A 26,460-nucleotide genomic window follows, 5' to 3' on the forward strand; every position below is an offset into this window, starting at 1 on the left:
CGATTCGTTTTGGTATTAGTAGTTGCTCCACGGAGGACGCGTTATCACTTTTGCCGTCCGATATGGACTCTCAGAATGTTAGTATAGTAATATATATATATCGTCTATGTAGTGATGGCCATAAGCAGCGCACGAAACTGTAGAAAGCAAATATTGCATCGAAAGGGTAAAACCTTATCTAACCTGAGATCTAACATAGAATTTCATACCCAGTATTCAGTGACCAGTGGCCTCAATTCAAAAGATAGAGCGTGTACAACTAACATCTCGAGCTTAAATATCACCACCTGCTTTAAATCAAATGGTAAACATCAGTTTCAATATATTGTTTATATACACATGAATATGTTATTAGAAAGGCCCACGTTAACTTGATTAAGGAATCAATATCCGAGAATTGGCATCGGAACACTGCAACACGGCGTCTGTGACTGTACTCTCCGTAGGGCATTAGGTTGTCGAATACGTGTAGATATCAGTGAACGATGGCCCACAGGATAAAACTGCAAACCCAGCTATGCATTGCATCGTTTGTCAGATTCAAGTGTGGTAAATAAAGGAAAAACCAGTGATGATGTTTTTAGTGTTTATTGACATAATCTCCGTACGTGCATGCATGCCCCCGTGAGGCTTTTCACCTTTCAACCGAACTGAAAAGGTACCAAGGGTGATAGCATTTCTTCAACTTGTTGGCAATATTTGCAACAATAAACCTAAACAGCTTTGCGGAACTGTTTGCATTCGGCCTGCGAAGCACTAACCCCGTAAAGAAAGGAGAGCTACATCCAGGAGAGCTATATCCATGAATAAGTAAAGAAGGACGTAAGGCTCTCAATGAAAATACTGAGTGCCTTATGCTAAATAGTCTACATATACTACATATTCATTTTGACTAAGTTACAAATCAGACGAAAGCTGTATTTACCACTGACAACTTGTTAAACTAACCACCGGCCTTGTACGCCCAGCCCACTTGTGTTTTCGGCTGGGGTGCGTAAACGTTTATGAAATGTTTTAAGTATTTGTACGCCCGTTATCCAATATGTATCGTAACTTCAGTGAAAAGTAGATTAGTGAAGCCATTTATGCCCCCAGCAGCAAAAGGCGTCCGATTAAAAGCTAGTCATTTTGTTATTTTTTTAAACGAACAAGTTGACATTTGGCTATCAACAATTTCCTAATTATCTATTGTTGCCATTTAAAAACCTATTGTTATTAAAAAAAATTATTTTCATTTAAATTCATAGCATTGAAATTTCATAGTTTTATTGTGCGTGTATGCAACGTAGTAGTAGGAAATGCAACAAATAGGATAAACAAATTAAATTAGTTCCAGAGTTTGGCCGAATGTATTTCGTGCTCAGGCCAAAGACAGAATGGTAGATAACAGCTGCTTTTTATAAAAATAGAGTGCTGTCATCCTAAATGAACCTTCAACATTACCCAGTGTACAAATATCTATCATTTGGGCTGTATCTGTTTTATCTCACCTAGTAGTTTCGACTTCGAGTTCCTCGTTACGTAGCTTTTTGTCGCGTAAATATCAACGGAGAAACATCCGAAATGGAACAAAGCTGCTTTAAGGGCTCGAACAATAGCTCCTCATAAGTACTATATACTTCGATCGAATAAGTCAACAATTTATATGTATAAAAACAAGCCAAGACTATAAATTAAATATGAAATATTAAGTGAAATATTGCAATACGGCTGCTCATAACGACATTTTGCCTACACTTTTCTCTATGTAATAGTGGCACGCACGCAATGCCTTTAAGAAAACTTGATTCTCCGATTTGGAACAGGAATACTTGAAATATGCCCGAATATAGTCACAAAGATAAATATATACCAAATCTGAAGCCAAACTCTTGCTTCAGATGCTTTACTTTCAGTTGAAATAAAACGGGAACGATCAATATATAGATAGAGATCATCGGAGCCCTTATTATCAAACTGCTTGCTATGTATTACCCCTTCCTGACATCTGTACTTGATCTTAGCACATATTGTCTGTTTAGGTCGTTTTTTAATCAAAGTCTTGTAGCTGATTACCACTCTAAACGTAGATTAACTTACCTGAACGGGCGCAGCCTCTGTCTTAACATTAGTACCACTTGCATTGTAAGGGAATTTTGTTCCCTCCAGAATCTTCGTTCGTTTTTCTCTTCAGTATTTTTATTCTGGACGAAATAAAAGCCACCGCTAGAAGATAAAATATAAGCTCTTCTTAGACTATCTAAAGTTATATGGTATATTACTAGAAAAAATGATCGTTTTTTCATTCAAAAACCTGTGAATGCCATATATATATATATATATATCTGGTGCATTGCTAGCGATATAGCGCTTCCCACCATTGAAATCTATTAACATATGCATCGCCAATCTGGTAGGAATATACGCTAAGTGGAAGTTAACGTTTCGAGTTCACCGTCCCATACCGACGTCAGAAGTTTCATCAGATGGCTATCTTCCAACCGTGTCCACGCCTGGATTCGAACCTAGGCCACTACGTGTGCCTCAACTGTAGCAACTAAACAAAATAACCACTACCTTATCACGGGGACACTAATCGAAACTGCCTTTCCTTTTGTCAGTTCTACGAAATATCGTGGAGTAACAATTTTTCTGGAGTTGTGTCTCCTTTCTCGTTGTAATCGGGGCTCCTGAGTTTCAAGTAAGTTTATGAGGCAGTTCTGAAGAACTTAAATTTACTGTTATTCAGAGACTGTTTTATTTGAGACAGCAAATGTATGCTATGGAACGCACAGTAAAGCAATTTGCTCGTGAGGTTACCTCTAGATATACAGGTTGGTAATAGAGTTAATTAATTTTTTCAATATATACCTGAATTGCACTCTAGCGCAGATTCTAGGATAAGTACTCCATGTGCAGTTGATGTTGCATCTATTCTTACTCATTCGATCTTATTTATGCGTTCAACATGTTAATATGGGCGTTTAGGTTATCAAGCAAGGTAGGCAAAAAAAAAATGCGTATTTTATTAATCTTTTTTCATAATACCCTTCGCTGTGAACAAACAACGATAGCGGCTTTGGATGTGGCTGGTACTGAATGGCCAATTAATTGATTCCATGTAGATTTGTTCGTAAACTCAAAGAGGAAAACAATTACACACAGTTATTACAGAGCGATAAGTGTGAATGAAATACTATACATTTTTACCCATCCTAGTTCTTTTCCTATTGGTACAACAACAAACCTAACTTTGACATAAAATTTTCAATAATAGCAAATTATGTTGGATTATTCAATTCGGGTATCTTTATAATTTCATTTTTAGTTCTTTCTTAGTAATACGGCAAATTGTCGAACACGAGTAGTCTGCAGCGAGCATATTTTTTGGATCATTACAAGGCTTCGTCACAAGCGTCCATTAAGACTTGATATTTCGAGGCCATCTTGAAAGATGGGTTTCAGCCATAATAACGGTGAGCCAAGGTGACTGTTGGGGGAAACATTTCAGCGTGTCAGTAATGTCCAGTCCAGGCATAATATTGAATTACGCCATTACCGGACATTCAGTCAATGAATCGACAGTGACAAAACGAGCCTCAGAATAAGTCTCTATCCACGTACGGCACTCAGATATTACTCTATTAGGTCATTGTTCGTACAAAGCACCACAATACAGTCTTTTAACATCGTAGGATAAAACTGTGTATTAGCACTTATGCACCACAAACATGAAGAAATATGGTCCCTAGTCTTTTGATATAACGTTTTAAATAGTACGACAACGTATAAAAGACTATAGCCAGGTTACGGCTTCAAATGATTTGTGACATGATAAGGTGTGTACAATACTACAAAGGCTGAAACGATGCGGCAATATTGGATGACAAACGACCGCCGTCGTCAATAACTAGGATTTCTGTCTGTGACTCTACTCAACGTAGTCGAGTTCGACGGGTATCTCAAACGCCCTTTCGATATCGGCGTCTGTCATTCCTGAACGATGTCGTATCCATGAGCGCAACGTAAAGATGTTATCTGTCCAACGATTCGTACTAGAGGAAATTCGGTAAATGGGAAAAACCTATTAATGGGGTTTTATTGTTTTATAACGAATTTACTAGAAATCATAAATGTATGACAAAGACGCACACAACTAACGCAGGCTAACTCCGCTTTGGGTTGGAGAACTCAGTGCCTAAATCGTCTGACCTTACGACAGAAAAGGTCATAAATAAATGCGACTAATGCAAATAACTTGGATTTAATTCGGAATATTCACTCAGCCGTAACACTGGCTTAAATGAACAAGGAAATTCCTAACCAAGCAGCCTCAGGCCATATGTGTCCTCAGAGATCCCTAACCCTTTAACATATTGTAAGACATTTGGGTACATTTCAGGTCCAGTAAGTTACTCAGCGAGTAGGCCAAAAAACACTAAAAGGCTAATAACTTACGAGAAGAGCCAAAGTAAATTAGAAAATTGCGCAATAATGTCACGTGATCTCCAAAACTTAACAAAAAACAAACTTTGTCTCTCTCACGATCTTCTCAAGTTAACTTTCGAAAGCTTTTTGGCAGTACTCAAGGCACTAGCAAGCACTAAACCAGTTTCGAAAAGAAAACTTTCACAAATTGCAGCCATTAAAGGCTCTTAGTGAATACTATAAAGATGCATATTGAATTTGATATATATAAACAGTTGACGTTTCATTATCTGTAAAGGAAGATACTTACGCTGCTTTAATTTCTGCAAGGTCCTCCTGAAGACGCTGGATAGTAATTGGGTCATTTTGCTCAATATTTCGTAGCTTTTGGGTAAGAAGACGCTGTTGTTCCGCGTATTTGGATAGGTTTAATAGCATATCCTGAATATTAAGCAAAACGCTAACTTAAGATCATACAAATACACGTAACTATAAAAAACTTCTTAGTTTCTTGACCTGTTCGCTCGAAAGCATCTTTATTAACCTATTATGACAGTAAATATTTAATTTGGAGCAGACCAAGCTAATAAATAAAGGCACAGGTAAGCTTTGAAACGTACCGGAGTTGCGCTGCCCGAAAGATCCAGTTTTTTCTGTTCTTCGGCAAGAGCTCTTTGTGCGTTGACTCGTGTTGTTTCAGCCTCATCAACCAGCTTCCGAAGGTTCGTTAATCGAACTTTTAACCGCATTAAAGCTGCAATGGCACACATGCCTACAATTGTTATCGCAAATTGAATTCACTCGTTTCTAACTAGATTTACACAGATAATTTTTACCTCATCAGAGCCATTGTTGTTAGGTAAGGTCCTCCTCCATAGTCTGTAAAACCGTAGATATATTAGAAACAGCATTAGTCAGGGTAGAAACCTCGGGTGTATTCACGTAAAAATCAAAGTCAATGATAAAGAGCGCTGAGTCGCAAATAAAAAAAAACCTAATATAAATCAGGAAAAAACAGTCGCTAATATTATTTACAATACATCGAATGACAACGAATAAGATTTATTTAATCACAGCAAAGTTTTTCATTCGTATGTGAATGTAACAACTGTTGCTCCATAATAACTACATTGAAACCTTCGAAGTTTACTCTCTAGCCCAACTTATACTACAGCTAGTTTTAAGGAAGGCTCGGTTCAATTCAAAATCCTTTATAAAATCTATTATTTTTAGCTTTTTTTTAACACTCTTAGTTATTTTTGTTCAGTGAACGAGTGCTCGGAGTCACCTTTTTAAAATACAGCACTAAGGACTGGTCTTCACCATGAGCCTAACCGGCGTAGGTTCAGGCTTTTCCAACCCATCCATAACAACCATACAAACAGCTACCGACCTTGATAACGATTCCCTGTTTTTGTGATCATAAATTTTTTTCTCCAATGATAAGATTTGAGCTAGCATGGCCGTTTGTCACAGTTATTCAATGACATGTACCTTAGCGTTTGGTTCGTGTGTCTTTGTTATTCTACTGAGCACTACGATTAACTTCGAAATTTAATTATATGAGATTGGATGCGTAAGTTTTTTCTTGATTATTATTTTTTTGGAGACAAAATATCACAACGAACATTTTTGTTGAGCACTATTACCTCAAGGATGTGCAGGATCCCTAAGCACAATATGGCCCGATTAGTGAGATACGGATTTTATTAGTCAGTTAAAATTTTAGCTTAAAAATCAATTGAAGACCGGCCGAATTACACATGCAGCTTTATAATCTCAAAAAAAAATCAGAGTTGTTTGGACCACAAATTTAATAGTGTCTTTATCTATTGATTAAGGTCGACCATTTTTTGATTGCAGTGAAAACTTCATTCATAGTAAAATTATCTATAAAATGTAAATAACAGAAGCAAAGAATAATGGTCGTAATGTGTGCCGGGAATTGAACAGTGTATCTGTGTGTCAATTCTACACACAATGGCGAAAATCGCAATTTCAGTTGAAAAGCGTAAGAACGGTTCTGTTTTTAACTTAAAGAAATACCTCTTACCGATCGAAATTGGGAGTATTAAAACGAGTCCGAGCATAACATAATCTATTTAAGAACCTCGTACCGGACTACTACTTCTAAGCTTTGGCCTCCATTCCTCTACATTGTGCTATTAGAGTTGTGCAAAGGGTCGTCTCCAATTGTCAAACGCTAGATTTGGCCGGGATTATTTAAAATATTTGCACACATGGCATCAGATTAGATGTCAGCTAGCGTTAGCTCCAATAAAAAGGCGTGGTTGATACTGCGTGAACCTTCGATATATTAACCGATTCATTGAACTTGAATCTAGAGTTAAGAAAAATACGCGGGACTTTGGATAAAATATGTGAGTTACTCAAAAAGTGTTTTCCTTATTTTATCGGACGGTACGCATCGTTCATAAAAGCACCATTGACGAGCTCTAAAAAACGAAGTTCGTCACCGCGCTATGTTACTTTGCTAATGTGTAGTAAGATGACTTTCTTTTTGAGCATTTAGCTGGCACCCCTATGGCGCATTAAGAGGATTTAGACGGCGTAAAGTTGCATGACCTTCTTCGGAAAAAGTAAGGTTTCTATAGAGCAATGCCCAGCTAGGAGTGCCTTACGGCTTCGACTCTCGAAGTTCTTGGGACACGGTAGACACGGGAAGTGCCATGAAATACACGCGCTTGACCCCTCAGCAACGCGCCCTACATACCTTCGAATATTTAGTAGGCAATCAGCTGAGTATATCTCTTTGCATCACAAAGGTTTTACAGAGTCTAAGAAAGATGTACACGTACCCTTCGAGGGAAAAGCCCAGAAATATATTGAGGTGCCGATTTTGTCGCTATCGACAAGACCGTCATCAACGAGACCCTTGAGGACATCTTTAACCGTCTGCAACACGACCCCTTTTTCCTTCGATGAAATACTTTCGACGTCCTTCAATGGAAACACCTAAATTTTATACGATAGCAAAACATGATTAGTGGCTCTTTTCACGGATGTTGTAGTTATCAATGGCAATGAAGCAAAACAGGGTGCGTTTAGCTGTAAGGAACCGTATGTTTAAAGAGAACTATTGAAAATATTGTGTGATATATGGTTAATAGTTATACTGAGGACTAAATTCCTATTTTGAATACATCTAGCATTGAACAGAAACTGAATTTAACGCATTTTGGTCCTACTGGCAGTGTTTGCACGACGGCAATAGGGCCTGATCGTAAATCGACAGGAATATCGTTCAAGCATTGCCAAATACTTCAGTTGGATCTCACAGCCTTGCAGACGACGCAATGGCAATGAAGGAATGAGGCATTATATATTTTAGCTGAGGGGCATATACAAACACGAGAGTTCAATGACAGTCAGAGGAGGTCATGATGTTTGGCGTTATTTCATCAGAGAAAAACCTATCGCGAGCGATGCCGCGGCGAACTAGTGCGCCGTTCCGAATAAGCTCTACTTTTACTAACCCACACAGAACAGAAATTAGATCTCATAATGAACTAATTGCTATAGTTGCTCAGGTCAATTTTTCATTCGTTTTGATAACTTTCGCCGTTAACGCACACAACAAATCCAACACCTATCGCCTCTTTCGCAACAACCAAAGCCATGTAAATTTAGAATCAAAAGATTATATTTCAAGCATTTCATTTTAGCCATAAAAGACATATCCGTTTCGCTTTACCAATCCGTCGGCTCCACCCAACTCAAACTACGAACCATGAACAAAATAACAACCACCAAAATAATACTTACCTCTTTTCGTTCGTGAAAAACACTCAGCACTTTCTGTCTCTTTTCTTCTAGGCTCATACCTTTGCGTTTTGACATAATTGTTGGTCCGGGTTCACAGGAAAAACGATCCGCGACAAAGGGACTATCTTTATTTGAAGTTTGTTTCGTCAGCAAAATGATAGCTTACGAATGATTCATAAATTATTTCGAATCTCGTAAACGAGAGTTTAAGACCCGATTGTCGAACATTTTTGGCGGAAGAATTCAAAGTAACATGTACTATAGAAATTATAAGACCTTACGCTACGCATCACTTTGTTGAATTTTTTAGCCATTTTGAGGAGCGATCGAATTTTGCCTTGTAAAACGTTTGAACTAGACAATTATATATATATATATATATATATATAAAATCCATTTTTGAAGCACAAGCCATTCTCAGCGCATGACTTTCTGGCACGAGCGTTACATGTGTCTGACTGTTAGGATCATTCAGGTCAAGGCTGGACGCGTTCGTTTTTAAAAACTAATTTGTACAGGAAAAAAGAGGCCTATCTGTTACATGGTTGCAGTTACCTGCTACATTAATCGATAATAGGTCGTTTCCTATTAATAGGTTGGAACGTCAATGACATTGGTTCGGGAATTTTAGCACACCTTTATCACCGGTTCCTTTGGGTCAGTGCTATATGATGCACATCTAAATTAAAATTATTATTTCTAGTTCGACTATGCACTTACGAGCTGACCCGGCTTTATACTTGTAGATTTATCGATGAACCTATTCAAAAATGCCTCAAAAAAGCCTGATATAGCGATCAGGTTTTGTAAACGAAGCAGCAGACGAGCAAATCTTTGCAAGACGGAAACATCAAATTGTCTTTCCAATCTTTCCCGTATAAGGCTAAAAAATACCTCTCGAGTACCCTAAAAAATACGAGTCTCACGACCGGCATTAACGGGGTGTTACTTTCAGATGGCTGGCCACCACTACGAAATAAAGGTGATATACGTATGGATTCAAACTTAGACCATCACTTGTCTTTGAACTTAATATGCACGCAAGTTAAGACTGTATTAGCATGAAAACGTTTGGGCGATGCTAGGGGTGGCTCAGTCCTCTGTTACGAATTGAGCTATTGTTTTGGAAGATATCGACATGTATATATGGTCGGCATACATGCGCCATAAATTATTGTTTATAGACATTCGTTCTTTGCCTGATTAATAGGTATTTTTATATAGAACGGACGTGAGCTTTGCGGTTGCATTCGATGTTCAGTAATTTTAAAATCTTTAGTGCTAAAACAACCTCGATTACTTGAAAGTTTATGACAACCTGGCTAATAGTATTACAACGCTAACTACAAAATATACTCTCTTTGCTACTTACACATTATGCTGCTGTGTGCATTACAAGCTATGCGGCCATGTAGGTAGAGAAAAAAACTTCGGACAAATTAGGTTTCTTGCGATAGACTTCTATTATGTTGAAAATATCCTGTGGAAAAAATAACCTCGTACTAACCATGAACATGAACTTCCTCGAACGTTCAGTGGATACAAAATGGATTTCTTTTAATTGCTAAATTGCGCGAAAGTAGCCAAGCATTGATTTTAAGGTAAAGTATTTTTTTATTTTATCAGAAATCCTACTTCTTACGTAAAACGTGTCTTTCAGCTCTTTTATATATGCTTAGTATTTGTCAGCCACCGGACACAATGGTTCTCATGATGCCGTCAAAAGCAGTTCTCGCGGGTTTAAATTACGAGTTTTCGCGATGTGCAGCCGTATGTGGGTCAATAGGTCAAAGCTGTCTATTCCGGCACCTGCTTTAGGCGCATTATTTTCCCATAAGCATCTAGGCCAAAATATCTATATGCCTAATGTGTTGAAAATAAACAAGTAAAGAGCAGAACCAATAGTAAAAAGAAGCCAGTTCGAGATGAGAAACCAGTTCTCAGCCAAAAAAAATCATGACCTAGGATTATGAGTAAATACCCATGGAAGTATCCAAAGTAGCGTCAGTAGTTGGCTGAAAAAGAGAAAATAGGGAAAAAGAAGAGACCTGTCATTAACTTCTTAGGGCTACGCATCCTTACGTTGATCCCAGATTCTCCGACATTCCGCCCCTGATATCCACAGAAGTTCGCTAAGTTCACTGCTATCCCGTTTCTTACCATCAACTCACTTGCTACAGTAACGGTCAAGGTCCTGACGCAATGATTATCCGGAGCGCAAAATTTCTTTCTTCACAAGCTTTTCTACGAGGGACACACGATCAAGTATTTTAATATGGGCATGCGAGAGTGTACGCAGTCGTTTCTTCCTGTCAGTCAACATAGAAAACCTTGATACTATTGCCTTGGTCCTGGTAATGCCACATATTCAATCGTACCAATCACAATATGAACGTTTGTATATAAACCATTAAGTGCTTTGTTAAGGATACAACAGAAACTGTAGAGCGAAATAACAGTTGATCAGACAACTATTTTGCTCAAGCACACAAAGGCAATGTAGAGTAACAGGAAAAAAATCGTTTAATCTACAAGTTTAGGCTCGCTAGCCTCATCAGCGCTATGAAAGCGCCCTATTTCGAAAAATCGTTGCTTTCTGCATAGCTTTCAGCGAATACCACGAGGTGGATCAGATCAGCTATGGTAATAATAGTCGGTCTTATTTGACCATCTGAGAACTCATCTTTTTGCCTGTTGGTGTGATTCGATCGATAAGCTGTTACAGACATTAAACTTTTTTCGGTTCATGTTAATAGTATACTTTACAATGCAGAAATATAGAATTTAAACATGAAGATATACGGTGAGACGATTTATCTAGAAGGCAATGCAATACGTGTAACGGTCTTCTTTAAAATATAATTTTATCTTGTCTGCTTAAAGTATGCTCTATTTTTATGTCGGGTGCAGCGAACCGCTAATCTTCTGCTAAATCTGTGTTCGGAAGCTGGAAGTGTGCTCGTATGTTTTTCAGCACCGCGGAGCTACAATATGTCGCGAATCCTCCGAGGTCCCACGACGTGCTTACTGAAACAAAGATTATGTCAAAACCGTATACCGTATTACAAATTGCAAACGTATTGCCTGTTTTAATCTTTATTTTTTAATTAAGTTCAGACGCTTCGGGCAACAGCTGCGGAACCTGCAAGGAACTGTTACTCTAGTTTATTTTGCCGAAATAGACAGTCTGCAATAAGTACCAATTCAAAATGTGGCTGATCTAAGTCTTATCATCATGTAACTCATTTGTTGCGTGCATCGGTAATTCGGTAAGTAGAAAGTTCTAGAAGTTAGGGCCACTTTTTTCTATTTGTCGGGTATACTGTGCAATGACTTTTAGCCAGTTTATTCAAATCGGCTTGAACATGCCGCATGCTACCGTCCTTGTTGACGTGTCGCCAAATGCACAGTTGTTGGTGCTTCGATGGTAAGTTTCTTCATTCCTTAATGAGCAACTTCCCATTTCCAGTTCCATACAGTTACTTTAGATTTATTTTTTGTTAGTTTGATGTTTCTTCTTTGCTGCCTTTGAGTTTACTATGAACCTACTGACCTATAGCTTTACTGACGCCGGTTGTTAAGGTCTATATAGCCTCGCTACTCAAAATGATTTACTTCATCCTTCAAAATGTTATGTTTTAGTATTAACGCTGCTCTGTATGGGTGATGGTGGGAAAAACTCTGACGAGTACACATCTACGCTGTTGAAAGTTCAAGCTCGAGCATGTGAGTTGGCATAAATGTTGGCAGCAAATGTTTGCTGACATAGGCCAATCGTATTCGCTATATGTTGTTAGTGATATTGATGTTCACCCGTGGGTATACAGTCCGGAAGAAAAGCGTTACCAAAACCTGAATACCTGAACTTCTACAAACACTAATGCAGTGCTTGCCAGGCGTACGCGTACTAATGTTGTCCAGGTGCACGAACTAATGGAAGGCCTGTCGAGTTAACTCGAAAAGTAGTTTTCGAAAGTACTAAACGCCAAACGAGCGAGAGTGTATGTTCCTAATGCTTGTGCCGCACCTGTAGCTAGGTACTTCATAGAAAATATATCTGCCCACAGGTTAGGCGTGACCAACAATTCTCCTTGGAAATCCATGTTTCCATTGACGTAGCCATCCTTGCGAACAATGACGGAGCCCGAAATAAAAGCATTACCTTTAAAGGGCAAATCACCAGTGAACAGGTCGCCATTGTGGTATACCAGACCATCAGTGCCAATATAATATCCGGTATTACTTTCACTCATCACTTCTACGGTAACTGATTTTTTGCGTCTCGAACGCGATGGATGACGGTAGGTCGCGTTCCCTTGTCAGAGGATGACAACAGTGATGATGTTTCTACAGTTTAAGTTTAGTACTGTTGTACAATAGACAGTTAATTTTTGAACTCGTTGTTTTAAAGGTTAAAAAACGTTTATCAGTCTCAGGGGTCAATTGGTAAACTGCGTATTAGACAATACGGACAGACCTGGCTAGAGAAGCTGTGAGACGCTAAACATTATTATTGTTATTCTTTTGATAATTAAACAAAAATGTTGACGGTTGTTGTTGTTATCATTACGCGTTACACAATATCCTAGAAAGTAGCGATTTTTCTGCCTTTTGGGTGATTCAATCACCTCCTGTACAAGGGATTCTATACGGAAAACAACGGCTTACTTCTAATGGTTCAAAACGAATCTGTTATGAAGCTTGTTCGATTCCTAGCTCTCATCAAGGGTCGCGTTTGAGATCAAGTGAGCGACCAGAATAGGGGTTCTTCTATATATATAATACGTTTACACCCTTTGAAAGCAGTGACAGCCCGTTTGTACGGACTCTCAACACTTACCGGGGCAGAGTGCGCATGTGATTTGTTGTTTTGACAATGGGGATTTTGTTCTATTATCACTGTATTACTTTGTATTATTGATGCCCACAAAGGGCTCGATCGTAACTAATTGAATCTATGAAAAAAGAGCTCTGGGACTACTCACCATCCAAACCACATTTTTATTAAAATCAAGAGTTAACGCATCCTGGAATCCGAATCTCATTTCTAATATTTTCAGCTAGTAGTGCTGTGGGAACCGCTGAATTCTGGGGCTTAGGTTCAGAACTAATTCTAATATTTGTTCAAACTAAGGCTGGCAGGTTTGTTGCTCCTTGAGAGTGGTTTGTGGGTTTATTCGTTGCTTCCTAGCCTACCCTCACACTTTCGCCAGGCTGCTCGCCTTAGAAGAGGCGCTGGGTCTTCCAACGAATCCGGCCTACTTTGCCGGCGAATACAATTGCTATAGCTGTACGTATTTCTGCATCGTGAATCGGAACTACTCAACAATTAGAAGAAAAAAGTTAAATGGTTTCACCCTAATAACGTCCCGTACAATTTACTTTCCTTCCTCTTTAAATCGCTGTATGTTTTGATTGTCTATAGATAAGTTCGAAGATTTAAGTTCACTATATAACAGTTCATTTTTAACGTTCGGATAGACAAAGGTGACTATATATATACATATATATATATCTAGAGATATACTTTATAAACGCATTTCAGAGAATTAATATATCTATGACTAGTGCTATAATGTAGTCAATCTCCGTAACCCAAAAATATAGATATCACTTGTACAGTGACTAACTTACTCTATGGTATGGCGTTTCATTTCTTTTTTATTTATTTACTATTTAAGTTCTCAAATTATTCGACCTACCTTTTATGCTATAAAGGGGGCAGGCACTAATGATCACAACTACGTCACAAGTCCATAAACTGATCTAATCGAGTTTCAACTCATGGAGCCAAACATTAAAATACCAGTTATCGAGTCATCAATAGAAGTTTCATTTCGGAATATAAACTAGTACTTACCCCCTATTAATAAAAAAAAAAAACTAATCCGCACGCATATCTAAAAGACAGGGTTAAAAAGCCCGCCTGATTTCTAAGATAGTAAATTTAGCTGAAATAGGACTAACGATTGTGTAACTTTTACAGTAGCCAATTTGAATTCCTAGTGTTTGTTAGTAGTCGAACGGTATTTACTGGTCGATTACTAACAAGAGATGTCAGCAATCATTACGATATCATGTTTAATATTATGTTTACAAGTATCAGAAAAAAAGAACGCTTCACCACTTCAAAATATTAGCATTTTGTTAATTAATTCCCAAATAGTTTTTTGCCGACCTGTCCAACAAATGGTATGATTGTAGCCGTAGCTAATGTTTGCATGGCCAAAATTGCGAACAAATCCGGCAGACGATTCCAGAAAGTACCCGCTATAGTACCCGACACGCCTGCGGTTAGCATCTCTCCTTGAATTTCACGAATAGCAACCGGTCTGCCGTTACGAAATATCATGTTGCCTTCAAACGAACAATCTCCGTCGACTGCCCTTTCATTTTTAAATAACATCTGTCCCGAAATTGGTATTGTGCCGGAAATAAACATCTGTCCTGCAATCGGTATCTTTGCCTGCATTGTCTCAGTATTTATCTGCATGCCTTTAACCGAAGCCCTCAGATCTGATGTAGGTACTACACTTCCCCCGATTAATATGCTATTTCCTGAATCGTTAAGCCTCACGTTACTCTTCAACGCCGATTCGTGTCCCCAGCTATGCCGGGCGCCTCGGTATACAGCAGGTCGTGAGTATAGAATCGATGGTAAGTAATATGGGAAATGTTCGTGTCCCAAAGCTGCTTTTGGCGGCGAGTATGTCATTGTAGATAATTCTTCCAAGTGACGAATGGTTTTCGTCTAACGTCTACAGGTAACACTATTATTTGCGAGAACACGATTTAAGCCCACCCTGTGCAATCAGGCACTTCTTCAACAATTTTGAGGCTCGAAAAAAATTTTGAAGCGGCTGGCGTTAATTTTAGTTTCGTTATTTTACTGCGCAAATAGAAAATTCGGCTTTACTATATAACGAACGACTATTTTGACAAACGAAGACAATCCGTATTTTTGGTCAAAGATACACTTTGTTTTGATTGCTGCGCATTGGGACGTTCTTCTGCGGGAAGCCGCTCAGCTCACAGCCTAAGACTTTATACGAAGTCTGCTCTGGAATCCGTAATTCCTTCTAATTAGCTCAGCTTAAAAATTAGGCCAAGATTTAGTTGCCGCAAAGGAGATCACAGACGCAGTAGTGAAAAAACAGCCACCGCCTACAGAAAAGCATACGAACGCTCAAGCTACATCGGATCAGCAGACGAGCCAACGAACGAGTGAAGGGGTGACCTCGATTCCCGCAGGATTATTTTGCCAAATGAGATTATATTGAAAGACGTTGCTATAGCACAGGGCATTCTGAACGACACGATACGGCGTATCTCATTACGTTCAACCTATACTTGCAGCCAGCCAGCCAGCCAGCCAGCTAGCGTACGGCGGTAACTTTAGGCGGTAATACTTACCATACCCCATAGCCGTCAACCCAACTCGGGCTTAATCGGTGTAAAGAAACATCTGTGATCAGAATACATTCACTTATGTCATACTATCATATAAAATGATAGTTACAAGAAATTAACACGGAACAATAATACGAAAAGTGTGTATAAACGCTCTTTATATATAAGGAATATAGAATTTATATATAAGGTCGATCTATATCTCCCTTATATGACACAAAGTGATAACGTCAGAAGTCAGTAGTAGCATTCTGGGCCGCACGACATTTCAAGTTGGCCAAAACGAGCACTAAGGTTGATTTCATTATTAACTGTATAAGAATCGAATGCTTGAGGAAATTGGAAACTCTATGTACTGTAGAAGAGATGCGTTCAAGCGGGCCCAAGCTAGAAGTCTGACGGCTGAAATAAATTCGTTTTGAATGAAGCTGGCGCCTAAGGTCTTGATTTGAAGATGACATATGCTTTAGCATATTGTAAACAAAACACTTATTTAAATAATTCAGAAATTATGCAACACTACTTATATACACAACAGGTTTCACTGAGGCAAGACGTATTTATATTATATAAGCAGTTAGTCTAAAAGACATCCGGGACAAACTGTAACCCGTCACGTCAAATATACGTGGGTGTAAGAGATGCCTGTCAAGTTGGATACAAACTATATTCATCTACCGCTACGCTCACTATATCGTGTTAGCTAAACATGAACTTCTCGGTCTTACGCGAACACAAAATTAGTCAACTTTGAAGCTCACAAAGCTAAGAATTTCCATTAGTTTAGATGACACAACAAATAAGACGTTCTTGTGCCTCAAGAAGAATTTCGATAAGGCAAAATTTTATTCCGTGTATCTTTAGCTTCAAAGGCCTCTAGGCATTTACTTTAGCATTTAGTGAAATAATTTGGTTCAATGCTGATGAAATGTTGCAACGCATGCTTCAAGACGCTCTGCATTTAGGGCTGAGGTGAAAACTCGACAACTTGCGTTAATGAATTTCTAATTAAAATACGCTCGCTTGATTAATCGGTGGCGGTTCTAAAGAAATCTACAAAAAATCTTCACGAAAAAATGATACCGCGACTGCATGCTCGCACTCGTATAGAACGGCATACCCCATTGGTAAGAGGGTAAGCACCACTCCTGTATTATGCCCAGTTAGTCTTTCTAATTAGGTTAACACACATACGCGATAATTGTAGTTTTTTTTAATGCGTTCTTAGGAAAGCTGGATAAATTACTTAGCGCAAGAGGCATTTTTAATGCAGAAAAAACTTTCGACTGCCCAAAGCAAGCTGTACGTTCAACGTCGAATTAGCAAAATAATAACAGAGAAAAAAATATATCTCACATTTTAATTTACTACGTCTTCACACAGGTTCAACTTGAACTTCCTTTATTTTCCCTAAGCTAAATGCAGGTAATTTTTCGTAGATCAAAACACCGTACATGTTTCATTTTTATGTTTTGCTTTGGAACCAACGATTATCTTCTAGTAACTTCGTTTCCGCCCACTCGATCTTATCCGTCATCTCGCTGTCCAGGCCATTTGTAGCGCCATGCGGGTCCGGGATCTCAAACAGGTTAGATCAACCGCTTCAAATGATTCAGTGAAGATAATTCGATGCAGCAGTTGTGTTCAACGTCGAACTCCTGATCACGACTGCAGATACCGCATCACCTACCGGAAGGCTTATAAAAATCACAAATACACTGACGTATTAAAAAACGGGTCTCTATGTTTAGTAGTGAAGTCCAAGCTATCCGTCGGCCAAATGAAGAAACAACAGGCCCTGCAAGCTAGGATACGACGCAAACCAAAAAACGTTATCAAGACCGCAACGGGTCGAAAGGGTGCCTGACAGGTGACCGCTGTTAACAGATTGATCATCTTTCCGTATATCTACCCATCAGCTCCTATTCATTCATGCTGGCATGAACAAGGAACAAGACGCACTTTTGCGAGTTTATTTTGCTAGGGACTTAATTTTCATAGGCACATTTATTGGACTAACAGTGGCGAAGAAACTGCCTTTTACTTGCCTATCTTTTTTGAGCAGTGATTAGCAAATGTGACATTTAGCTTCGAATAGCTGCTAATTGTAAATGATCAACTATTCTTCTTAAGGTCTTTATTGGGCGGTCTTATACATTGATCGATATCAACTATGCTTCAAAATCGTACACTTATCATATTTATTCTAGATGAAGATACGCCCTATTTCACGTCATTAGGTTGCTCTAATGGGATGATAAAAATGAATCGGCGTAGGCTAGTATTGTTATTATACATACGTGTTATTGCTTATCTAAAGAATAGGTGTCATTAAAAGGAAAATTGTTAATCTCTTGAGACTGATACATAATTTTTCTACTCTTTTATTATATATATAGATAAGCTAACACAAATGACAGTCCAGAATATCGACGAGAACAAGCGCCATGTTAGTTTTATTCAGAGCATTGAAATAGATTAGTGTGCATTAAAATAACATAATTAAATTGTAATCGTTCGTACATTGGGTGGTCAAACTTTTTCACTATTTCGTGATTTTGTTTTATATATTCTGGCTAACTCTGGGATTGATTCTTCATACTCTGTCAAGGATTTATTCTACACGACAAGTGTGAGAATATTCTCAAAGATTTAGCCACTGATAAGCTGTATATAAATGTGATGTTTTTCTTATAAACAGACACTTTGAAACTTTAGCCTTTCAATACGCTTAGAGAATTTAATCACTACGGGATATCAAATACTGTTTACGAAGCTTTCGAAATCAAAATTCGTAGATTTTTCCGTTCCTCTAACTGTCTTTTCTACGTAAAGCTTCTGGAGAGCTACTAAATCGTTCGAACGTCAAATTGCAAATCCGGTAGCCACTTGGTCAAACAATTCAGCAAAAAGACCGCGATGAATGCTTTTGAGGATTCGCTTAAGACCTTTTTTTCTTCAAATTGTTTACAGTCGTGTTATCATGCCACCCAACGACCATTATTAATAGGAAATGCTTCGATCCAGACAGAGAAATACAGCTCCACCAGGGTAATTCTTTGCCCCACAGATCGTGACAAAATCACTAAGGTAGAGGAGCACGCACAGCAGTTGGAAGGCCTTCTGTTTCCTTCAATGACTTGCCGCTCTATTTCCTAATCTCAAAAAATGTTTTAAAAAAGTGTCGAATCGACGACACTAATACTATATCCGTTTCTGGAGGCTAGCCTTTGAGGAATCAGCTTTAAAAAATAAGAACAGGTTTGAAGAAGTGATGGATCAGAGTAAATATGAGCACTTTTGATGAACACGAAAAAGCACAAATCAGATTTAATAAAAAAAAAAAAAGCCGTTTTACTTTTATGCCACTTACGTATCTATTACGCAAGTTGACATAAAAATAAAAATCTGTATGATTTACTGACTAGGTTATTCATAAATTTAATAACTATATCACCTAATGCATTTTGCATATTCTACTGAATATAGACAGGACTAGTCCTGTCTTTCTATCAGATCTGTGGTTGCTTTGGTCTCCCTTTAAAAGTAATCTGAAATACGGTCACAGCGTACCGTACGACGTGCAGCTGTACGAGCTGCGCATACGTCGCTCTATCCTCTCATTTTTTGGAGTCATCCACGCCTCGTACAGAGGCAAACAATACCAGACAGATTACAGTCAGCTGTCATATATTCACACACAGTTTGGTTAGTATCAGCGCATATAGCTAGAGAACAAGCAAAACGTCCGTGAAGATATTTACATTTTATAGTGATATGCGCCCGTGTTCAATAACTTGGTAGTTAAATATATATATCTGCATCAACTACAGAATTTACAAGGAAAGAAATCGTACGTTATTGTTCTTTACTAAGCCTGTTACAACTGTTTGGACAGCTGGATCGTTGGCAGGAGTTCGTTTTGAGCAAAAAGTGTCGGATATGTGTGGCAGAAGGGTGGATCAGGATATCTCAGTCGTTCCATTTCGCCGGATAAGCGACCCAAAACCCGAACTGGAAGTGAGCCCTCCCGAACCCAAGAGGCCACGCCTGACCAAAAGCCAAATCATGGCCACTATATCAGGCCAAAAGAAACACATTCGTCAGCTTGAAAAGGAACTCCAAGCTGTCCGCAAAGAACAAAAAACCCTGCCCATAACCGTCTGCCGATACCGTCATCTAGCCATGCCGCCGTTGGCTACCATCCGAGCGCCTCTCTCTGAGCTACCTATTATTGACAGTGATTCCTGCAGTGCTCACTTATCTACCTTGATCAAGCGTAATGATGCAAATCTTGTAGCCAACACATTGCGTTGGGTCGTTGAAGAAGAGGTCGCACCGGTTCCGAGCGTCATCTCTGTTCTCTCAGCATGCGAAGCTTTCAAGGATCGACGAGACATTATCGAGCTCGGTCTGCAGACTCTAATTCGCGTCGAGGACTATAATTGGCCAAATAAATCGAAAGTTTATTGTTTCCTGAACACTGTCTTCGAGATGCACCAGACACCGATAATTGCATATCACACACTTTCTTTTATTGAAAGATATGGAGATAAATGCTTGGAGAACGTCTGTCTGATACGACGCTGTGCTCTAGTCCTCCTTGACGCTGCAGTTCAGAACAATCAAGCGCAGCCGATTTTCCGGCACACGGTCCAATTATTGAAGCGCGTCGCTGAACAAGTGGACCACAAACTAGCTCTCTCCATCGTCGAAAGAATTGAATTGAGCAAGGGTTATAAATTGTACAAGCATCCTTTTGTCTAGTGCTTTTGTTAACCTTACCCACATAAGTTATCTAAATTGTTTTGTAATTTAGGCCCCGTTCTCACTAGAAAAAGTGGGTAGCTAATATAGATGTCAATCAAAGTATGAAACTGTTTTACCATGGAAATTGTGCATAAAGACCACAGGACGTACATCATTAGGAAATGTTTTTTTTTTTCAACTATATTTTAGTTATGAAAAATAGATGTTTATTTATATATAAACGTTTGCAAAAAATCCGATTTTTATAACAGTTGGAGTATACATTTAAAATTATACTTATGCCAGATCATTTGCTTTGCGCGAGGCAGCGCACTCGATGTTACCTATAAATTCACACCGAGAGCAGTTAATTTAGCGTTTACCTTGAAGTTTAATAAACGCCCATAATATTTGATTCGTTCATAAACGGAATTTATCGTCTTTTTGCAAATAATCAATACATTGTATTGTTATACAATCCATTTATACGCGACGTGAAGCGTTTTAGTTATTATTCGAGGTCAGTTTTTTTAAGGGACTTAATTCATGATTTGTTTAGGGGTGTCAGTACGGTGCACGAATGCGTACTGCATTTTCCCATCATAATCATAGTGAAATATGGCTTGTGTGAATGTAAGTGGTCTTTTAGGCTGCATTGGATTACATTTTTGAGGATGGTTTTAGACTATTATAAAATTACAGTATCCTTTGACTTATAGGTAAAACTTAAGCATTTGCAGGAGCTTACCGAGAAAAACCTACCTTGTACACAAGGTACCTAATAAGTCTTATTCTAATGTTATGACATCATAAGCACGGGTCGTTTTTCATCTAACAAAAACACAGCTCTTTCGCTCAAGCTCTAGAAACAGATTAGCCTAGTACATATTCGCCGTCACTTTGTACGACCTTCTCTTATCTATCAACCAATTCTTTTGCCTTTCCAGGTCTAGTCTTAAGCAACTGGTCTACTCTCCATTTTTAACTGTACGGTCATTCATTTAATTTTCCAATGAGCGGAATAGATGGCAACCCATAGGAGCGTGGTCTGGAGAACATAATGAGTGCAAACGAACTTCATTCTCAAGTTGTTGCACAGCGCGTTTCATAATGTTAACTATGTGTGATGTGGTGTGGTATGGTGTTATATTGGAGAAGGATAACATTGCCTTATCTATTGACTTTTTTTCTATTAGACAGCGTCGCTCAGTCGGTGCAACTGAGCCATGCATAAATCCTTGTTGACCAATACCGCAAATCATAGTCCTTTTTTTTTTATAACAATTTGGTTCAAGTCGTAGCTTAGGTGTATCTCCCGGAACTAACTGCTCCTTTCAATAGTCAACGACGACTTTGTGCAGAAACGAGTCACTGTGGCTGACTCGGGTGGACGGTTAAGGATAATGCGAAGCCGTATATACGCTTCCTTCGATTTGCATGGAATACTCGATCGGGATGAGATACATCGCCTTAGAACATAGGAAATTCCTTCGAACAGTTTTCTCAATTATGGAATCGTTACCCTAGACGGGACAACTATCGTCAACTACTTCGATAGCTTCGTAACTTCGGACGACGAACTTAGGTGTCGGAAACAAACTTTTTTCTAACATGGAATCTTCATCTTTGAGGCCTCAACTCGAAGTAAATTGTGTCCATTGCAACATGAACTTATAGAAAACAGAAAGGCAAAAGGAGCATTAAAAATTGTCCTCACTTGTCCTACAACGAAATATTAAATTCTTATTATATAATGTTGAAATATAAAAGAAATAAACAGAATTAGACAATTTAAATAAAATCTTAAAATGTTTTGGTTATTTGCACTCGCACTCCCATATGTTTGCGTTTAATGCTTATTAAATCAGTAAAATTATCAATAAATATGTTATGTGCAGTCAGAATGGTATTTCAGACACCACTTTTGGTTTTTTATACCTATGCAGCGTATTTTAAATTGGAAATGAAATATTACTTTAGAAGCGTTCTATATCAAAGGCTTGTATATACCCATGCTTGCGTGAATGCATACACTTCAGTGTCTGCTGCAGTTACTACAAACAGAAAGATAACCAGAATGTTAGAGTAATCGAATAAAACTCCATGCTCCGCATAGTTCCGTGGACCAAAGATGCGTCAAATGATTTACTAATTTATTACTGAATAGTTATGCCTGTTTATCAGTTTCGCAAGATAATTCGCAGGAGTTTTCCACTGCATTGAACTAAAGAAAAGTCAGGCAGATTAATTAGGCGAGGGAGAATAAGACATGATGCCTAAGTTGTCTCGATTGTGGTATGAAATAACGCATCGTGTAAATATCTGGCTAAATGGATGTAAAATGTTTGCTTGGGTCAAATTGTATGTGCTTTTTTTTTACCTAATGGAGTCTTTAAGCAAGAAAATTGATTTAAAATAATTAGACACCACGTGCCTATTCAAAAAAAAGAAGACATCGTGATTTCAAGTTATGAAATCACTTCATTGCGATGACCGTTTCAGAGTCACGTGGAGTCTTCGTTCTGTTCAAACAACGGGTGCACTAAGCGACACCGCCCTTTCTGAAGGATATGACAACAACATCTCAGAAAGGTATGAACATTTTCTTGTTACTTTACGATTTCTTTAGATATTCGTATAAGAATTAAGCTATTCTGGCTCTCTTATTAATGATGATGATAAAAAATATACGTATTTCTTCCCCAATGCGTCAGCTCATCCAGCAGCAGAAAAAAGATCCATAAAGAAGAGGAAATGAAATTTCCCGAATTTCTTTTCTAAAAATATATTGATTTTAGAGCCTTGTCTTCAAGTAAAAGAGCTCAAGCGATTTCGTCAAGTAAAGCCGCTTACTCGTCATAATATGATGACAAAGGAGAGGGCCAAGTGCTTGAATACAATGTGTTATCTAGACAGAGCATCTACGTGTATATCTACGTGTGTATAAAAAAAAAGATTGCGTTTCTAAACAAAAATAGTTCCCAAGGCAATACCGACTCAATTGCGGAATACTAAAGATTTGCTATACATACAAGTAGCATCACAGTTCGAGATTTTTGTCATAGTAGTTAAGAACAAGTGCCTCATAGAACACTTAAAAGATAGGTTCTGAAAAAGAAGAACTTTGTTGTTTCTAATTTGAATCGTGAGAGCAATAATGGACTTTTCCTTTTTTATGTAGTGTGCACGGTGACGTAGTTCGCTGTGTTTTAAAAAGGCTTCCATAGATATTTTGTTTATTGATTATTCGTTGAAGTTATATGGCTAATGACAGCTCCTCACGAGGATAAACGGGTAATACACTTCGTCTCAAACTCAGTGAATTGGCATGTACCTCACGTTTGTATTTTATAGCTGACACCTTCGCTGATTTGCACTTTTTGGGATAATGATTCATTCGACTGTTTTTTTTTTCGTTTCTATAATTGTAACTTGTAAAAACGGGTTAATCAGGACTAGTATTAATGAAACGAAATTATTTTGTATACAATGATGACCTTAAAAAAGAAACTATATGGAAATCACTTCTTTTAGGAAGTACTAGAGTAAAAACTACAGCAGAAAAAAGGATTCAGAGGACTTGGACGCAGACGCGGATTTTTCGGCACACATCAAAGATTAGAGAAACCGAAGTCATGTGTAAAACATGTCTTCGTGTCTAGGTGTACCTCGTGCAACACTTTGGGAAAGTGTTGCACGGAGCTCGGACATGCTGGCTGCAACAAACATAAAAAAAAAACAGGCAAACGTGGTGAATACTAACACATCCTTCGATTAATTATGCATCACGGGCAGTATCTATGTAAACATGTGAATATTGTTTCGTAGTTGCGTTTTTAAGCGGCTCTTTGCACGGCCTAACAATACGGCAATAATATGATCTGTTGCTATTACGTAATGCCTAATACGTTTGCGTGATGTTGATCGATGAAACTAAACTTGTTCCAATACACAAGTGTTAAATGTAAATTTGGCAAAAAAATGTATAACGACGTTAACCTGTAGTTATAGCTAAATCCATCACATTAGAGTTAAGCTTTTTTCTTTTCAACCCTAAATCTCTATTTCTTCTTACAAAGAGCTTATTTTTCCTAAGATCCAAACTACGAATGCAGCAGGAAACATATCAACTAATATTTTCGGTCTACTTAACTGCCGTAGGAATTAAGTCTTCCACGATTAATGATTAGTTTGTCAGTAGTGTTAACGATATTCAGACTGACTGATGTACGTTTGTAATACTTTGTTTCGACGTCGACATACTAGTTCTGCGATAGTATACGATGCTAGTATACAACTTTAGCTACAAATTAAGGATAGAGACAAACGATGCGAGAAATGGGCGATCTCAACAAACGCGAAGCAGTTATATCTGCCATGTGTTACAATTGCGAGATGCCTGCCAATTTACTGAACTTGGAAAGAAGTTCATTAACCACTGAGCAGAACAAAGCAAAGAATTTGAGATATTTGTTGAATTTGTAGTCAGCGAAAATATAAAACTGTAGATCTTGCGCCTGACACTAAATTATTACCTTTTGTTCCAGCAAATGTTGGTGGGGCCCTGCTTAAAAGAACTGTCTTTTTTACATTAAAAGGATTAAAAGCAGCCGAGACTTCTTTCATTCGGGAGCATGATTCTACAGTTATAAAACACCCCGCTAACATTTTAGAGCAAAAAGATCACTAACAGGAGGCCTGCATAATCCTTATTGAGGTACTTCTTGAAAATGCACAAGAGCTAAAACGTTATTAAAGTAACCACAACCCATAATTAGCTAGTTTGTGCCAGGAATCCTACGCTTTCATATTAATCTTCGACGGAAAATGTATTAAAAAAAAAGCCTAAAAGTACCATAAGCTGTTCGACCATCAAGTCTTTAGGAGATACCCTGAAAAATTTTTTCATTTGAGTAGCAGTCGGATCAGCCGTTCAGGTCCGTCCAGGTTTCTTAATAGCCTTCTTCAAAAATGTTCCCCAAGTTCAAGAAAACGCACATCGATCATACGACAAAGTGAAGCAAACTTGAATCTATTCAACAGTCTGGCGATGAAACGACGACAAGCTTTGTTTCAAAAAAGTCGCTACTCGCGAGTTAAGTCTTCCCTCCGGGTCCGTACTATACGATAATTCAACGCTTAATAAACCCTATGCGTTATTTGAAATTCTGGCTGACCTGACAGGACAAGCGCCGATAGTTAAGTCAGATCATTTCTGAGCAGTGTTAATTCAGCAATATTGACCAGGTTCCCGGTAGGTGGGTTTTCACCAGGCCGACTTTTGCTTTGATTGAACACAAAAATGGAACATCTATGTTAACAGATAGACGCCATTATTATAAATACCACAATTTACCCTAAGTAGTGTTGTCAATGCGTGGTGACGTATGCAACCCCAAAATTAGATTAACTGATATTTAGTTTTAGTCGCCACGTCGTCTAGTTCAGAAAAATTATTGAAGCAAACGGCTTGGATTGGTGTTTATGCAATGTGCCATTTTAAAGTTAAACAACAACGCGCTAAGTGACGAAAAAATTCTTCAGTAAGAGCAGAAGGATTACATTTACAAGCAGTTTCATAATGCCAAATCAAATCTCATACAATTATAAGGGAAGAAATAGGCAAAAAAGAAGATATCATCATCAGCATTAAGTACTGGGCTAAGTTAAATCTAAAGAATTATTAAGCATTTATGGACGTTTCTAACAGTTTTAATTAGCCACTTCCCTTCGAGTAAATTAAGTCACTAAAGGAGTCACCCATCAATCGTAACGATTTAGTAACTAACTTGCTTGATGCTTGCAGTCGCTCTGAACTGCATTAACTGGATTTTCAACATCGACCAAACCTCCAAAGTTCCGAGAGCTGCAAAACTTCACAGACAAGTATGTTAGGTATCGTACTAGTACTTATAAGAACAACACGAGGCTCGTATCAATGCAAACATGATACTTTCAATATTTCATCGATTCGATTACAGAATAATTCTACGATCCGTTGTCCCATTAAGCAAAACGAATGCCATGATTGACGCGTTGTAAATTATTCTAACGAAAGATCCTCAATCAGCCTCTAATTACGATAAAAATAAAGACTAACAATGTTGC

General features: G+C 38.2%; 2 protein-coding genes across 2 annotated transcripts; one reads left to right on the plus strand and one right to left on the minus strand.

The window, feature by feature from the left end:
• Positions 1-3,073: 3,073 nt before the first annotated feature.
• On the minus strand, positions 3,074-8,268 carry LOC111249505 (meiotic nuclear division protein 1 homolog). Its single transcript, XM_086986650.1, has 5 exons — positions 8,194-8,268; positions 7,189-7,383; positions 5,028-5,183; positions 4,718-4,848; positions 3,074-4,034 (listed from the first exon to the last, which is right to left on the minus strand). Exons 1-5 carry the CDS (start codon positions 8,266-8,268, stop codon positions 3,911-3,913), a joined length of 681 nt encoding a protein of 226 aa, XP_086842776.1. The 3' UTR covers positions 3,074-3,910.
• Positions 8,269-19,214: 10,946 nt separating this feature from the next.
• Positions 19,215-20,779, plus strand: LOC147755930 (uncharacterized). The gene is made up of 2 exons (XM_086986551.1): positions 19,215-19,311; positions 19,502-20,779. Exon 2 carries the CDS (start codon positions 19,546-19,548, stop codon positions 20,368-20,370), a length of 825 nt encoding a protein of 274 aa, XP_086842677.1. The 5' UTR covers positions 19,215-19,311; positions 19,502-19,545; the 3' UTR covers positions 20,371-20,779.
• Positions 20,780-26,460: the final 5,681 nt, after the last annotated feature.

The sequence above is a fragment of the Varroa destructor genome, unplaced genomic scaffold (genome assembly GCF_002443255.2).
Source record: "Varroa destructor unplaced genomic scaffold, Vdes_3.0 BEIS01000004.1, whole genome shotgun sequence".
Lineage (NCBI taxonomy): Eukaryota > Metazoa > Arthropoda > Arachnida > Mesostigmata > Varroidae > Varroa > Varroa destructor.

Bases quoted from the DNA above. Each gene is read 5' to 3' on its own strand.
- LOC111249505 (XM_086986650.1), bottom strand. From the start codon at position 8,268: ATGTCAAAACGCAAAGGTATGAGCCTAGAAGAAAAGAGACAGAAAGTG. The intron at 4,849-5,027 runs GTACGTTTCAAA...CTTAATATTCAG, and splicing joins TTTCGGGCAGCGCAACTCCG to GATATGCTATTAAACCTATC. The intron at 4,035-4,717 runs GTAAGTATCTTC...AATTTCCTCTAG, and splicing joins CTTGCAGAAATTAAAGCAGC to TACGAATCGTTGGACAGATA.
- LOC147755930 (XM_086986551.1), top strand. From the start codon at position 19,546: ATGTGTGGCAGAAGGGTGGATCAGGATATCTCAGTCGTTCCATTTCGC.